The sequence below is a fragment of the Mugil cephalus genome, chromosome 23 (assembly GCF_022458985.1).
Source record: "Mugil cephalus isolate CIBA_MC_2020 chromosome 23, CIBA_Mcephalus_1.1, whole genome shotgun sequence".
NCBI classification, from domain to species: domain Eukaryota; kingdom Metazoa; phylum Chordata; class Actinopteri; order Mugiliformes; family Mugilidae; genus Mugil; species Mugil cephalus.
This window is the reverse complement of record NC_061792.1, coordinates 9,538,075-9,553,684: the sequence shown is the minus strand read 5'-3', so window position 1 is coordinate 9,553,684 and position 15,610 is coordinate 9,538,075. Positions and strand designations below refer to the sequence as shown.

The window sequence follows — 15,610 nt, the reverse complement described above, 5'->3', positions numbered from 1 at the left end:
AAAAGACGACAAAAGTACAACTTCTCTGTTGCAATCGTGTGTGGGATTTCAAGGACGAACTTATTTTGAAATTCTGCACCGGATGCGAATAAAAATAACATGACTTAGCTTGACAGCGTCCTAAAAAACTGTGTATTTCCGTGGAACTGGGTCGGCAATGTCGCCGCGATACGAAAGTTAATGAGCCCACGCCAGCCTGTGAGCTCTGTGACAGGTAACGCGATTTGACAAATTAGCACGGCCGCTAGCTTCACGCCAACGCATTGTTTCTTTAAGAAGCGCGACTTCCTGGTTGTTGTTTATTTATTGGACCTGTTTCTGAAGCTGGAAGTTGGTGGCGTCGCTATTTAATTGGCTCCAAAACAGGTGTGTGTGCGTGTATTTGAAATATAACATAGAAGTGAAGCAGGTTCACTTTTGTTTCTGGCATGTGCGTCACGTAAAATTCGTGGGAAATCTTCCATTGAATTGAACGGAGTTAAACCACATAGAGAAATATGTCAACAAGCTGTAGCCTGACAGATTTTGCAGATTGTAAATGCCTCCGTAAGTAACACATAAACGTTATGGCAGATAGTGAAGAGGAAGTAGGTTTATTTTCTGGCTGTTGTTCAGCTGGTTTTTTATGTGTGGATGTATGTGGGTGTGATGGTGCACTTCACTTGCATGTTGTATTTGTGTGCTGGTGTGTTTTTGTAGCCACGGTAAATGTGTTTGTCTTGAAATTTGATGCAAAAGGAAGCAGGATGTTGTCGTCATGCAGAGAGGGGGGAATTAATTAGCTTTTGTTGCAGCTGATGTTAAAATAATTCTGGGCTTTTTTGTCCATCGCAATCAGTTCCTCCACGTTTGAAATCCACAATGAAACTCACGTCTTTCCTTTGTCTAAATTGACCCTGTTGTGTGGAAACATGCTGGAAAATCTCTATAGACATGACTTTTGTAACAGTCCTTATTAGATCTTGAGCAGTTGATCGGTTGGAGTTTCCCTCTTGCCTGTGGCTACATTGAGATCTAACCGCCACAACTTTCACTTCCTATATGTACGCCTTCCTCCAAAACGAAAGCTGAGGATATTTTTAGCCTCCTTCCGTTCTCTCGTGCCTCACCTCCGTAATCCCACCTTTTCTTTTACACGCTTTCAGGATGTTGCTTCAAATACTGCTGGGCTTCCTGTGCGGCGTCGGCGCCATGGCCGCGGAGAACGACACGGCTCAGCAGGGTCCCCTGCCGCTGCTGCTGGTGTCGTTCGACGGCTTCCGAGCCGACTACCTGCAGAGGTTCCCCATGCCCAACCTGAAGCGGCTGTACAGCGAAGGGGTCCTGGTGAAGCAGCTCGCCAACGTCTTCATCACCAAGACCTTTCCCAACCACTACAGCCTGGTGAGCGCGCACGTTGTTTTTTAAATCGCGGTTGCATGTTGATGCGTGGTAGTAATCGTTTTCCTCTGCAGGTGACGGGGCTGTACGCGGAGTCTCACGGCATCCTGGCCAGCAGCATGTACGACCCGGTCAGCCACAAGCACTTCCACCTCAACGACACCGACCCGATGTGGTGGGACGAGGCGCAGCCCCTCTGGGTCACGGCGCTGGACTCCGGCTACAAGACGGCGGCCATGATGTGGCCCGGCTCGGAGGTGGCCATCAGGAACCGCACCGCCACGCACTTCTTCAAGTACAACCCCGCCGTGACATTCGAGCAGCGGCTCGGGAACGTGACGGACTGGATATTGGGAAACGGAAAGGTTGTGATCTCGCAGCTGCAGACATTTTCCGTTGCCGGCGCTTCGGCGTGGAAAGGTTCGTAGTCTGACCTTCTGATCTGTTCTTACCGTTTCATCAGGAGCAAGGAGCGATGTTTGCAGCTCTCTATTGGGAGGAGCCGGACCGAACGGGTCACCATTTTGGTCCTGACAACACCAGTGCCATGGCAAAGGCGTTAAAGGAGGTCAGTTCAGATGTGCTGCTGTTTGGGATTCATGTATTTTATCGGTAAGCTTCATAAAACTTCTAAAGAATGGCTTTCTTTATGATTTGTCTGTCAAATCAGGTTGATGACAACATTGGCCTGCTGATGGCGGAGCTGAATCGGACGGGGCTCTGGGGTCACATCAACGTCATCATAACCAGCGACCACGGCATGGCCCAGTGCTCGGCCGACCGCCTCATACGGCTGGACGACTGCCTCCACCCGGACAATTACACGCTGGTGGACCTCACGCCCGTCGCAGCCCTCCTCCCACTCAAAGGTAATAAGCTGACTCCACTGAACATTTAGCTAGGAGATGTTGAATGTTGTAGGCGTAATTGATGCCAAGTTTGTGCCTGTGTTTGTTCCTTTTGCCGTTCAGAACCAGAGGCCGTCTTCAATCTGCTAAAAAATTGCCACGCTCACATGACGGCGTACTTGAAGAAAAACATCCCCGATAGACTGCACTACCGGAACAATGAGCGCATCCAGCCGATCATATTGATCGCCGACGAGGGCTGGACCATAGTGCAGCGAGGGAACAAGCTGCCCAGACGTACGTGTCTTAATTATTTTGTCTATACTGTGACTGCTCATTGTGATGGAGGACCGTTTAGTGGTTTTTCTTTTATTTATCATAGGTCAAACACCCTCAGAGCATCTTATATTTTCCTGTTCAAAATGAGCACTGTGTTTAAATAACTGATTAGCATAAACTGTAGCTTTTATTATATTAATAATAGTCTCATTAATAATGCGACCGACCGGCCTAAACATTAATTCTCTTCTCAGTGGGCGATCACGGCTACGACAACTCCCTCCCCAGCATGCACCCATTCCTGGCGGCGGCAGGCCCCAGCTTCCGTCGGGGTTACGAACTCAACAGTTTACACAGCGTGGACGTGTACCCGCTCATGTGCCGCCTGTTGTCGGTGCCGCCGCAGCCCAACAACGGCACCCTGAGCCAGGCTCGGTGCATGCTGACTGCCGAGTCCTGCTCCGAGGTCCCGCTGGTGGTCGGCCTCGTCGTGGGCGTCTTAATATCGCTGAGCGCATTCACGGGTAAGTTTGAGTTTCTGTGCTTCATACGGCCCAGGAGTCACCTGCTTTAACAAAAGATAGAGCCTTTGGAAACCCCCCAAAACAGAGAGGCAGCTTCTGCTGGTTGTGTTGTGCAGGTTCAAGTGTTCACTTCACCGGAGTTAGCTCAAAGATCAGCTCTCCAAGTAAATATGTTACTGTGTATACTTCTACATACCCACAAACCAAGATTACTCATCACCTTACCCTTTGTTAATGATTGCTGATGTTTGCCCAAACTGCTTCGACTCAATGTCTCGTTTTTAACAAGCCGCGACATGACTCATGGTCACAATTGTGTTTGCAGATCTGGAGGCAACAAGAATGTTAAGTTATTCTCACCGGGATCTGTGCTTATCTGTCCATAAACGTCCCTCAAGTATTTATGACGTTGACCCTAACGAGACTCTTTCCCCCTCAGTTCTTTTCAGATTCATGTCCGTCCGCCGCCGTTCAGGGCCTCGTCCCTTCCAGAGGCTGCAGGTCGACTACGACGACGACGACGACGACCCCCTGTTGGAGTGAAAACCGGCCTGAGCCATGTGTGTCACCTGTTCGTGCTCCAATAGGTACTTAACATGTTGCACTTTACTGTCCTTGCTTCCGTCCGGCACGTCTCTGTCCACGCATCCAGTAGAAAGACACCGAACGTGGAGTTGTGCACTGGTCTAAAAGCAGCTACAGGTAGCGGTGGACACCATTGTTGTTATTGAGTCTCCAGAAAGTTACTGCTGTTGAAAATCCTTGGACTTGAACATGTGATGACAAAGCATTGGCGTATTGTTGGTAGGAGGATAATAAGCGTTTTATTTTTAGGCTGAGCAAATGTTTAAGTTACTTATTTCTGAGATTACTTTTATTTTTCTTTGACAATTGTGTTTCGATTATCTATGTGTCTGTAGTTATTTGTTGTCAGCAGAGGGCGCCAGTAGCTTATTTAAGATTTATACAGAGTGTTGCTGAGATCCTGTGACAGAGAGGAAAGTTTTGTCTGTTGGTTTTGAATGTCATTACTCATTTTTTTTGTTTCCTGTTGCCTGATCCTGCAGTCACCTGAGTAATGCTTTCATTTTAATTTGCTTGTTTTAAACTGACACTGCAAGTAATTACTGCTAAAGGGTCACCAAGGTGTGCCCTTGTTTCAAAGAGGGAGATTTCTATTCATATTTTCATTTCACTTGTTATTTTGTCAGGTGTCCGTCCATGCATCTGTCTGAATGAACCCAAAGACTGTTATCCAAATGCACAACAAACACTCCAAAGAGATAAACTGAGCTAAATCTTAAAAAGGGATTTGTATCACAAAAACTAAAGGAGCATAAGAAATGTTTTAAGTCACAGGTGTGATAATTAAACACTGGGTCACCTAGATTTTAAAAATAGTACAAGGTCAAATTCAGGTAGTGGGTTGAAACTTGAATAATTATTTAGGAGGCAACTCTTCAGATGTATCTGCTGCTTAGCCGCTCAAGGTTCTTTGAAAAATGGCTGCTCGCAGGTATCAAAAACATGAGTCTAAGTCTGCTGTTATGATTAGAAACAAATCCAATGGAAAGACCAAAGCCTAAAACAAGAATACACTGTCTAATGCTCGTGTGCCAGAGAGAGTCCATTGTTGTTTAATGATACAGTACATCAGGGAGACACGCTATCACGCTTGGGCTCAAGTCCAAATACACCGTCCTGCTGCTAAATATGCACTACTCACTGGCGATTGGCCTCGTGGTGGGTGTCTCACAGGTAATTGAGTCAGTCACTGGTAAATCTGAATGAATACCTGTTATGTCTATGCATCGCACAAATTAGAAAAATAAAGGCGGGCCGAGTACAGAACCCTGGGGTACTCCACAAAAAAAAAAAAAAAAGTGTGAGAGGAGGAAGCACTTGACAAATTATTTTCACCAGAGCTAGCTAGAATCCCAGGTCACACATATTGAAATTAAATAGTTAGTACTTAACATTTTGGTATAAGTACGGTGTATTCTTTGAGATTATGAATTGAATTTGTCGCCGTACTCCACCCTACTGCTAAATATGCACCGAATGGATATTAATCCATGGCCTTATTCCTCTTGTCTGAGTAATATTTAATACAAAAAAGTGCCCAGACTTGTTTTGTTTATCTCAATTAAACTATGAACAATAATGTAACATACTATGATGTATTGCTAGTTTTGGTCTTTTTCGTGGGATTTGTAAGTACTAGGCCTTACCCTAAGATGCAGTACTGCTTGCTTGCATGCCTATTACAGCCATATATATGTAGACGTGTGTAAAATACTGTATATACAAATATACCCGTGGCTGCTGAAACGAGAGGAAAAAAAGTGAGTATGTGAAATAACTTGACAGTTGCTCCAGGTCACCAGGGAAGATTAACATTTTAGAAAAGGAAGGAAAAAAAAAGTTTCTTCATTTGCACCATCATGCATTTCTGTATAACTGTTTGCCGTGAGTCAAATTTAAGCCAGTGATGGGATGTGAAATACAATATAGAAGCCTCCATCTGAACAACATGGGCTCACTGTTACTGGCTTCATATTTATGTGTGTTTTAAATTATTTAAAAGGCCTCAGTGTTTTTAGAGGTGTTGAAAATGATTTTGTTACTATGCAAATTGTAATGCCTGGCCTGTAAAGAGAGGTTTGGTTAAATGAGAGCCAAATAAGTCAATAAAGTTGATTGAAAATATTAACTTTTTCTGTTGTGATTAAGAACCCTTTCACATCAAATACCAGTGGAAAAGTAAGAGCGACACACGTTTGGAAAAATTAATTTATATTCCTTTATATGTTTTTTTTTCTCCATCGCAGTCACAACATTACAATGTAATAAAATGGTAAATATATAAAATCAAACTCAGTACTGACGCATATACATTTCTGTATCGTGTTTCAAAACCAAATGAACTGTACATGTTTTTCATTTATATCTGTTTTCATTTAAAATCTGTCATAAGTTCTATGTAGTCATCTTTTATTATTGTAAATCTCTGTCTCTTTACAGATAAATAGACTTTGTTTTCAGGAGGTATTGTAACAAAAATAACACATTTCCTAATGCTGGCCTGCTAGAGCCATTGAAAATATCATTCAACTTTTCCCCAGTTTACTAAACACAGAATACACAGACAAACCAGAGATACATCATGTGTCTTCTCATTTATCTCCTGTCTTGTTTGTGGTTGGTCAGAGATATTTGGTGTGAATTAGGGAACCCTCTCCCACGAAAAAAAGGAAAAAAAAAGAGCAGAAGATTCCTGAATACATGTTTTTTGTTTATGAGCAGGAGTGGTTGGAACATGGTTGACGACGGCAGCCATTTTTTCTACAGTGAAGGTAGGAGATGTTAGCCAGACAGTCATTGTGCTAAGCTATTACTGCTTGGAACTGTTTTGGTGAAGTACATCAAATATTTCTTAAATTTTGGAAAATAGTTACCTTTATGTTTTTGCTCAGCAGATGGCTTAAGTTGGCATAAAGACAAAGGAAGCAGGGTAGACAACTAGCCTGGATATGTTAAGTAAAACCCACCAGTCTATATTTTGACTAAACTATTAAAGTCTTTTTATCTGTGTGTCTATGCATCACACAAATTAGAAAAAGGGGGGACTGAGTACAGAACCTTGGGGGAACCCCACAAAAAAAACATGTCCTGTTCACGCAAATTTAAATTAAATACTTAGTACTTTACATCTTGAACATAATTCACAGTCCAAAACATAAATAAAGTATAACTGTGTGTAGAATTCTTTTCATTTTATTCGTTTTTTGCTCAGCAATAGGCTTAAGTCTTTTTATTTGTGTCTTTGCATCGCATAAATTAGAAAAAGAGGGGGCTGAGTACGGAACCCTGGGGAACCCCATAAAAAGCTAATTGGTAAAGAAGATGATATTTTGTTTTTAGACAATCCAACTGAGTATATTTATTGATTTATTTTGGTTATATTTTGTCTTTCCTCTGCCTGCTTTCAGCTTTTATGTTAACTGAAGTCAAAAATTTCGAAAGGAACGATGCTTTTCGCAAAATGTATTTTTTTAGTTTTAAAGTGATATTTCTGTAAAATTAACAAAATAATACTATATTTTGATTTGATAACCATTCCTTGTGGATCACGGCTTCCTCTGCAGATAAAAATAGGACAATATTTAGTTTTTAGCAGGCTTTTAAGTATCATTTTGTCCAAATTTCAACTTTTAAAACCTCCCAAAACTGCACCAAAGCCCGATTTGCGACTGTCTGGCAAATCACCTCCGGAAACTTCACCCGCCTACAGACCTACTAATATCAGTGTGCTTATACTCAAGACGACACAATGGCACAGATTCCTACAGAAAAAAACACAGTTTCCAGTCGAGCTGTATTTGTCTTCTCTCGTCTTACATTCTGGATATTTATAAAGAACATTTACGATCAGTACACTTGAAAGAGCCATCTAAGCAAACCCATGGAACATAGATCAAACCGAGGAGCCAAAATAATAACAATAAAAAAAGTATTTACAATCAAAATGCCAACCACAAGAAAATAAAAGCTAGTTTTGCACATTTTAAAACTCACTAGAGCTACCTTTTTCTTCATTTTTTGTTCTTTTTTGAACACGGTAGAAAAGCATGACCCTGACAAAATAAAAGCTCATGGTACGTCTTATAGATACATCCAAGTTAAGGTTTAGTTGCCCTGTGCTTGTAGTATCCAAACCCGAGTCAAAACCACTGAAAACGTTTTCAGTCGTGGTTGGACTCAGATCTGGTTGAAACTGGTCTGAGATCAGAAAGCGTCTGGCCTCGAGTTCTCCAAAACCACGATGAGTAATATGATACTTTCACAGCTCTGGATCAGGCAAGTAAAACTTTGGCTTAAAAAAAAGAGAAAAAAAAAGCATTTGAAGCATTAGTGACGCATACATTAGCTCGCTCACACACGTCACATGTCTCACACACACACACACAGCCTTAACACAGGCCTCATATGCTTTGCAAACCCTGATAGTGGAACATTTGTGTGATTATCCAAAGGAGATAAAAAAAAAAGGAAAAAAAATGGATTTAATTATCACATTCTTCGTTCGGGAGGCGGCATTCGTCCCAGTTATCACCAAGGCACCTCCCGACCAATTCATCAAAAGACAATCTTAACAGAGGAACTCCTTACATTATACAGAGATTTTTAAAATGTAAACTTTAAGGAACAACTTAGGTTTGCATTGCTGCGTGTTAACACTTTATAACCACCTCTTATAACAAACAAAAAAAAAAGGCAAAGATAATATTCAAACAAGCAATACATGAGAACAGTGATGTGGTATTTTTTTTTTGTAAAGGTTATCCAAGCCCAGAACCTTCTTGTCTGTAACCTTGCATAGCTGTGGATGTGTAGCCATACAACATAACATAACACTGACTGGATTATTATTACTATTTTTTTTTTTATTATTATTTCCTACAGAGAGGGCCTGGCTAAGGCTCTGCAGTCTTTCCATTTTGCAGCACGCAGACTCAACTTTAGACCCAGAGTAGATGAATTTTTGACTTCCCGTCGATGCAAGGTTGAGGTACGACACCTGCACTGTGATTAAAAGGCGGAAGTCGAGTCTGAACGCCGCACACGCACACTATAAATGAATAATTAGCTGTGTTATTTGGTTGTGGCTGCGTTAAACCTGATCTCTGATTGGCTGGAGCTCTAGGTGCTTGGGTCAAAAGATCAGAGGTCAGCGCTGGGGTGGGAGTGGGGGACGGGGGGCTAGCTATAAAAAGCTAGCTGCTCTGGAGCTCTAAATACATCGCCCTCTAACAACAAACAACAACACTGTCTTCAGACATTTAAGTGACCATTTACCTGTGCCCTCAAATCTAGAACATTCATGCAAACGAATTAACGAGCACGATCTGTCGATACTGACGAGGAAAATGCCTGACTGCGGTCTCTACATGGCACATATTGAGTTTTTAGGACGACGTGCTAACACAGTGCGGTGTTTTTTCCTTTTCCTGACTCCTTTTCGGTGCACCGAACCCATGCTTAATGTACAATGCGTGTCCAGAGCAGAGTGTACCAAAAACGTAGCACCAACCTCCTATGAGAAAAAAAAAGAAAAAAGAAAAGAAATGCACCTCATCCGAGTGTATAAGGCATTGTTGCTGTTTTTATGTACACTCTCCACATGAGAAAAACGCAGACTATTCAATCTTCCTAAACATATTTGGCTAAATTCTCCACGGTCACCACAACTATACAAAAACCATACGGCTTTACTCAATAGCACCATATGAATATTGTTCCCAAATTATAAAGGGGTCAGGGATTATTGGACACTGGTGTGTGAGGAGTAGGTGTGTGTTCGTGTGCTGGAGTGGTAGAGGTAGGGATACATCCCACTACTTTGTGTGTACTAAGCATATCTCCCTGCTGCTGGAGGAAAAACCCTGTGTGTGTATTTGTATGTGTGTGTGAGTGTGAATGTGTGTACACTAAGCACATCTCCCCGCGTCGGAGACTTGCATAGCTTCTGCAGGACAGGAAGAGCAGTTGTCCGTTTGGACGGAGCCTTTGGCACAGCCTTGGCCGATAACTGAAGGCAGTACTCAAGTTGCACCATAGAATTCAAAGAGACAATCTGCCCTTATTGCACCATAAGTACATGTGTGTGTCATATTTGCACCATATGAAGTGGGATTAGCAGCCAATTGACTCGGTAGCTTGAAGGTCGCACCATATGAACACAGATGCAGCTGCTTCCGTCGCACCTATTGGATCTATTTGCCTGTTTGCAGCAAATGAACTGATTTGTCTTTTTTTTTTTTTTGTGTGTGTGTGTGTGTGTGTGTGTTAATCAGCTAGCACCACAGAAAAGTAAGCTCGCTCACTGTTGAAACTTAACGGGATACTTTAAGCATGTCTGGGGTTGGTCTCCTTTTTCCTTCTCTCTGGCAAAGGCTTCATAGATGAATCTTAGAAATTATTTGAGTTGCAACAAATAGGGAGACGAATAGGGGACAAAAAAAAAAAGAGACCAAAACTCTCAAATATGTTAAAATACCCCTTCCTTAACTCTTTCACTTCCCCAAGCTCGATCCTTTATCACTGACATGGGACTGACGGACGGAAAGCTGTGGACAGCAGAGAGACGCTTTCCAACCGTTTAGTGTTTTACTCGCCACCCCGCTGAGCGAGCGGCAGCCCCATCCCCTTCGGGAGCCTTTCCCGTCGATCGGGCCGATGACTGATATCTCGGCTCATTTGTTGTCCCCTGCCAATGTAACAGCTTGGATTACGGGGATAAACAAACTAAAAAAAAAAAAAAAAAAAATGAAAAAAATAAAAATAAATAAATAAATAATGAGCCACACATCACAGCTCAGCCGTGGGTGGCTTTGGAGGAGTCGATATTGGAGGCGATACAGGAGGAGACGAGTCATCGGGAGGGGGTTGTGACGATTGAAGTCCAGAACAGGTTTTTTTTATTATTTTTTTTTTGTATTGGCTTCAGTGGCAGCACCCTGTTAGCGTGACATGATTAAGACATCACACACGTGAATGTAGTAGGTCAAAAATAATTAGTCTCTCTCTGATGCAAATTTGGCGGTTGCTAATTTTAAAAGCCCTATGAGCACAACAGGAAATGATGGAGACCCCGTAACGGCACCCACAACTATGACATTGTGGTAATATTTATGATAAAACCACATTAGTCTTCCAGTAACACTGTCATTTTTTAAAAAATTTCATAATATAATCCTCTAACCTTTTTGTTTTCTCACTGTGATTCTTAGTGCTGTAAGTAGCTTGATGCTAACACTTTAACATGCGTTCAATATATGGCCTCATAATTCAATTTACAACTGTCTTGGTTGATATCTTGTCAAAATGACCAGCTAGGTAGTCAGGTTTAGCCGCTGTCGCTAACTTTGTTTAGTTTTGGTGCTTTCGATCTAATGTTGCTAATTGTCACTTAAGTGTTGACATTCTTAACTTTTTTTTGTTTGTTTTTAGTTAAATTGAGAATTTATACCAATCTTTAATCTTTTCATTAAGATAAAAACTACAGCCAAGACCCCGTTAGCGTAGAAGGATGCGAAGACCAAAAGAAGAACGAAATAGTTAGCTTAGCTTAGCTTTTTTTTTTTCAGGAAATTGTTCATTTGTGCTAATACTCGCTCTATTTTTTTCCCCATCATGCCCCTGCCACTGTCTCCGCGAAACTTGTCGACCAAGTCCCAAAAAACGAATGTGTCCAAGAGGTTTGTCCAACATCAAATGTGACGTCACATTAAAAAAAACTTCCTCTCTGTACATAGAAAATATATACACTACCTTTTCACTAGACTAAACAACAACACGTTCACACACTCCTCATGTTCAAACGTGACGTTTTTTTTTGCGTCATATCTTTTTTTTTTTTTATTCTACTGAGACCGTGAACGTGGGACGCGCGCACAACATGAACAACTCGCAGCATGGTAAAGGACAATGGCGTGTCCATTTTTTTTTTTTTTTTTTTTTTAATTTTTTTGAGTGGGTGGGGGGGATTTTTCTCCAAAGCAGAACGCGCAAATGTGAAATGAAAGAGATGAGTGAACCGGACACAGACGAATTAAGAGAGAAGCAGCTTGTCGAGTCGTGGCCGTGGGACTCATGGGTCACGAGCGCCCGCCAGAAATGTGTGGGTGATTGTGTGCGCGCGCGCGTAAATGTGTGACCGATTGCTTTTGTGTGCGCGTGTGCTTCTATCAAGTGTGACTGTGTCGGTGAACATCGAATCGAAGTTAACCCTTTAAGACCTGAACATCCGCCTGCGCATTGGAAAAAAAGCTTGCGGTATTTGAATTACCGGAACTCACATGTGGCTGTACACCGGAAGTGCGGCTGTACACCGGAAGTTGCTCTTTCTGGGGGTAAAAATCTGCCATTACGGTAACGATGACGCACCGCTGCACGTTGGGAAGCGACGCAAGACCGGGGAGACGCAGGACGAGAGTTGTTTGGAGGAATTTGTTGGTAAAAACGAAGTTTGTTATACCCTTGAGACAAAAGTACAACTTCCCAGTGTTCAGCCACACTTTGAATTTTGTCAACAGAGCAAACCACTATGAGTTACGGTAATTCAAATACCGCATGCTTTAACGGATTACCAGGGTACGTTCAGGCTTTTAAAGGGTTAACATCCATGCATACATACATGTGTTGTTATGGTGCGCATGTGCTTACGTGTACATATGTGTGTGTGTGTGTGTTTGTGTGTCAGAGTGAGGACTCATACTGCAACAGTTCATACAGCAGGGGTCCATCACGGTAGCGAATGCCCACAGCGGCCGGCGTTATGTACTGCAGGATGTTTATCGTCCTCCGCAGGCGCCTGTCCACGTAGTGGGCGTCCCATGCCGGGTAACGCTTCCTGGGCATGTCGATCTTTATAAGAGGCCCCTCTGGCTTGGAGGTGGGGGGCGCGGACCTCACCTGGAAGACGGGAAGACACGTCTCGGCCACATCCTCTTCCGTCTGCGACTTGGTCATGTGGGCCGGGGTGGGCGGGGCGGTGGGCGGTGCCGACGGGGGCAGCGGGAGCCCCCAGAGGAGCTGGGCGCAGCAGGATGAGGCGGGGCTCGGCTGGAGGTGGGCGGTGGCAGGGTGCAGGAAGCCGTAGTACAGGAGCATGACCAGGACGCCACCGGCGAACGTCAGGTAGACGCTGCACAGGGCTGGGACGGCGTAGGAGTCGGTCAGCACCGGGTCCCGGTACGCGTACCTGCAGCATGGAGGGGGGGTCACATACGGGGATTATTTCTTATCGAGAGACCAGTTTTAAACTATATTCCATTAACGCCGCGCCTTTGTGTTTCCAAGCGGCCTCCTACACACAATTGAAACCACAAACGCTCTTTTGAAGTATAAAGCTAAAGTCTTTGTGCTGCTGTCAACCAAGTCCGTGAAAAGACCAAAGTCAACAGCGTTGTTTGTTTGCCTCTTGGCGCTTTCATTCATTCCCTCTGAAAAGCAGGACTGCGGCAAACGTCTTTTTTGGGGAACTATTTTCAGCTGTGGATTATTACACATTCATTCCTCTGGTAAATATTTGTGGCATCTGGAACGATGTGTTTGTGTGTGTGTGGGATTGGGCAAACAATGGAGTCCCGTGGCACAGAGGAGGAAGAAGACATGTCAAGCTTTACACTGTATATTGTTTGAATAGTTGGAGCAATAACATGTCTCCCACTTGTCCGCTATTTAAAATGCTACGGATTAGCTTCGCCGCGGGGACGTACCGCAGGGGGCGGGGACGTACCGCAGGGGGCGGGGCCGCACAATCTTTGGTTGATTAGACGTTTTTTATGTTTTTTTTTTTATTATTTCCCCCCACAAATTTAAATTTAAATACACATTATCATAAATCCAACATATTTTAGTAAAGGGATGAGTGATAACTTAATATTGAATGCAAAACGATAATAACAATGTATATGTATAAACAGCACTAGGCCGAGTTTAACACATATAGTTTGGTGATGTAAAGAATTGCTACTCCACTGTTTTATGTGATAACCTTATAGTCAAGATTCCTTTCAGGATTCAAATGACTTTGCCGAACTCACCACAACCCAGTGAGGATGGTGTTCTCGGCCAGCACCACGGTGTAGTACGCCACCATCCGGTGCCGCGTGCGCCCCTCCTTCACGTTGAACCAGCAGAAGATGTAGACGATGCCGACCACCATGTTGAAGAGCACCTCCTCCCACTTGGACATGCAGAAGTCGGTGCCGCCGTGCACCACCCAGAAGGCCATGGCGCACCAGTGCACCACCACGAAGATGCCGAAGTAGATGTGGAAGAGCGAGGCGAAGAGGGCCAGCGAGAGGACGCGGGACGAGATGGTGAAGAGGCGCCAGAAGAGGTGCAGCAGCGCCCCGCGGTAGCTCATGCTGCGCTGGTCGTCGCGGGAGTCCCGCAGCAGCTTGTGGTAGGAGGCCAGGACCCAGGCGAGGGAGAGGAGGGAGGCGAGGGAGGAGATGCCTGCGGGGCAGAGGCACAGGTGGCAGAGGATTTTTAAACTTCTCCTCGTTTCTCTGAGAATTAGTAGGTAGAATCGGGGCGTCGAGCTTCGTGAGGCCGGCGAGTATGTTAACACAATGGTATGAGTCACTGGGGGCGTTTTGTGTAATGATGTGATCCTTAAGTAAGAGGTGGTGTGTGACACGACAGAAGCATTTGTTATTTTTAATGTCCCAGCTGCTGCATGCGTCCCCTCACCCCCCTCACCCCACCCCCATGTAATAGTCACTGATTTGCATTAAAGGTTTTGTCCAGAACTCCTGAGTGATAAGTATGATTAACGCCAGTGGGTGGCCAAGTAGATGATACATGTCGTGTATTTCCTGGATGAATAAGGAAGAGTGGTGATGTGTTTGGCTAGCACGTCGTCTGGACACTGACGAACGTCCTTTTTCTGGACCACCTGAATCAAACTGTGAAAACCCAAAAGCAGCCCCATCCGCAGCCGCAAATTGCTAATGACTGTTGTCTTGTGTGTGCATTTTTGGCGAAATTAAAACGTGGTATTACGTTATCAGGCGGGAAGTTCACGCCGAGCTGTTTTTATTTACCCATTTATTTGTTTATTTATTTTTCCACCTACACTGCAGCGTCTCGGCTCGGTTCTCCTGGATCATGATGCAGAGCTGCAGGACCAGCTGAGGCGCGGACTCCAGGAAGGTCTCCAGCAGACGCAGCATGTTGACGTCGGCGTACTCGAACATCATGGCCCAGTACCACCGCCGCTGGTGCTCCTTCTGCCGCCGCGACATGACGCCCAGGTACAGCGTCCTGATGTACCTGCAGGGGTTCACAGGTATGCACATACACATTGTTCTTAGGCCCGTTTATTTTCTCTTTTTTTGACTTCCTTGTTACTAAGAAATTCACTGATATTGCTGTTGAATCATCTATTCTTTGCAGATGTGCATTGGAAATGGTTTCATGCTAGTTTTTGTCATAAAAAAACTCAGCTCTGTGAAAGTGTAATGGCCATTTTGACTATTTTCTTACAATTCCTAGACTAATATGACTCACTTACCAATTTCTGTCTTTCTTCAGTCTAATTTTACCACTAAAACCAATAATTTTTTTTTAAAAGCTTCAAATTACGAGTGGAAATATTCCCTTTATTAATGGGCTGAACATTTAATTGAACCTCTCCATGAACAAACAGCCATGAACAAGAGCTATACATACTAAGTGGATTTCTGGATCTGGGAAACTACAGTAGATGTGGGTGGGATGTGGGCAGTGATTTCAATTAAAGTGCCTTAGGGTACTCGCTGAATGTGTGTGTGCGTTCATGCGTCGTGTGTGTGTGTGTGTGTGTGTGTAACTGCGCTCTGATGATGATTTCTTCCCGGCGTGTGCATCGCTACGCTACGCTGTGGGTGTGCGTGTCGTCCTGCATTATGCATGCATCTTGTATGTACAGTGATTGTGGCCATCTGGTTTAAAAAGAAAGCACAAAGAGTCTAATTCACAAATTGTAAATAATGCATCGTGCACAACGAGACGCCCACACACGCA

General features: G+C 43.8%; 3 protein-coding genes across 5 annotated transcripts in view; 2 read left to right on the top strand and 1 right to left on the bottom strand.

The window, feature by feature from the left end:
* Positions 1–103: 103 nt before the first annotated feature.
* Positions 104–6,275, top strand: enpp4 (ectonucleotide pyrophosphatase/phosphodiesterase 4). 2 transcript variants are annotated; one of them, XM_047576391.1, is made up of 8 exons: positions 104–214; positions 1,146–1,383; positions 1,455–1,745; positions 1,844–1,948; positions 2,051–2,249; positions 2,352–2,525; positions 2,762–3,031; positions 3,471–6,275. In XM_047576391.1, exons 2-8 carry the CDS (start codon positions 1,147–1,149, stop codon positions 3,572–3,574), a joined length of 1,380 nt encoding a protein of 459 aa, XP_047432347.1. In that variant the 5' UTR covers positions 104–214; position 1,146; the 3' UTR covers positions 3,575–6,275. The 2 variants fall into 2 exon arrangements, with proteins under 2 accessions (XP_047432347.1, XP_047432346.1); XM_047576390.1 differs by lacking the exon at positions 104–214 and adding an exon at positions 221–366.
* Positions 5,816–15,610, bottom strand: part of xkr6a (XK, Kell blood group complex subunit-related family, member 6a) — a 12,785-nt gene continuing 2,990 nt past the window's right edge. For both annotated transcript variants that reach the window (XM_047576387.1, XM_047576388.1), the window contains 3 exons: positions 14,682–14,878; positions 13,642–14,059; positions 5,816–12,797 (listed from right to left, as the gene is read on the bottom strand). In XM_047576387.1, the coding sequence (XP_047432343.1) occupies positions 12,293–12,797; positions 13,642–14,059; positions 14,682–14,878 (1,120 nt within the window). In that variant the 3' untranslated portion in view covers positions 5,816–12,292. The remainder of the gene's footprint in view (positions 12,798–13,641; positions 14,060–14,681; positions 14,879–15,610) is intronic.
* Positions 14,759–15,610, top strand: part of gckr (glucokinase (hexokinase 4) regulator) — a 16,551-nt gene continuing 15,699 nt past the window's right edge. The window contains exon 1 of the mRNA XM_047576385.1: positions 14,759–14,894. The gene's annotated coding sequence lies outside the window, so the exon portion shown is untranslated. The remainder of the gene's footprint in view (positions 14,895–15,610) is intronic.

Excerpts from the sequence above, each read along its gene's own strand:
- enpp4 (XM_047576391.1), top strand. The coding sequence starts at position 1,147 with ATGTTGCTTCAAATACTGCTGGGCTTCCTGTGCGGCGTCGGCGCCATG. Across the intron at positions 1,384-1,454 it reads TTCCCAACCACTACAGCCTG|GTGACGGGGCTGTACGCGGA; the intron begins GTGAGCGCGCAC and ends TTTCCTCTGCAG. Across the intron at positions 3,032-3,470 it reads ATCGCTGAGCGCATTCACGG|TTCTTTTCAGATTCATGTCC; the intron begins GTAAGTTTGAGT and ends TTTCCCCCTCAG.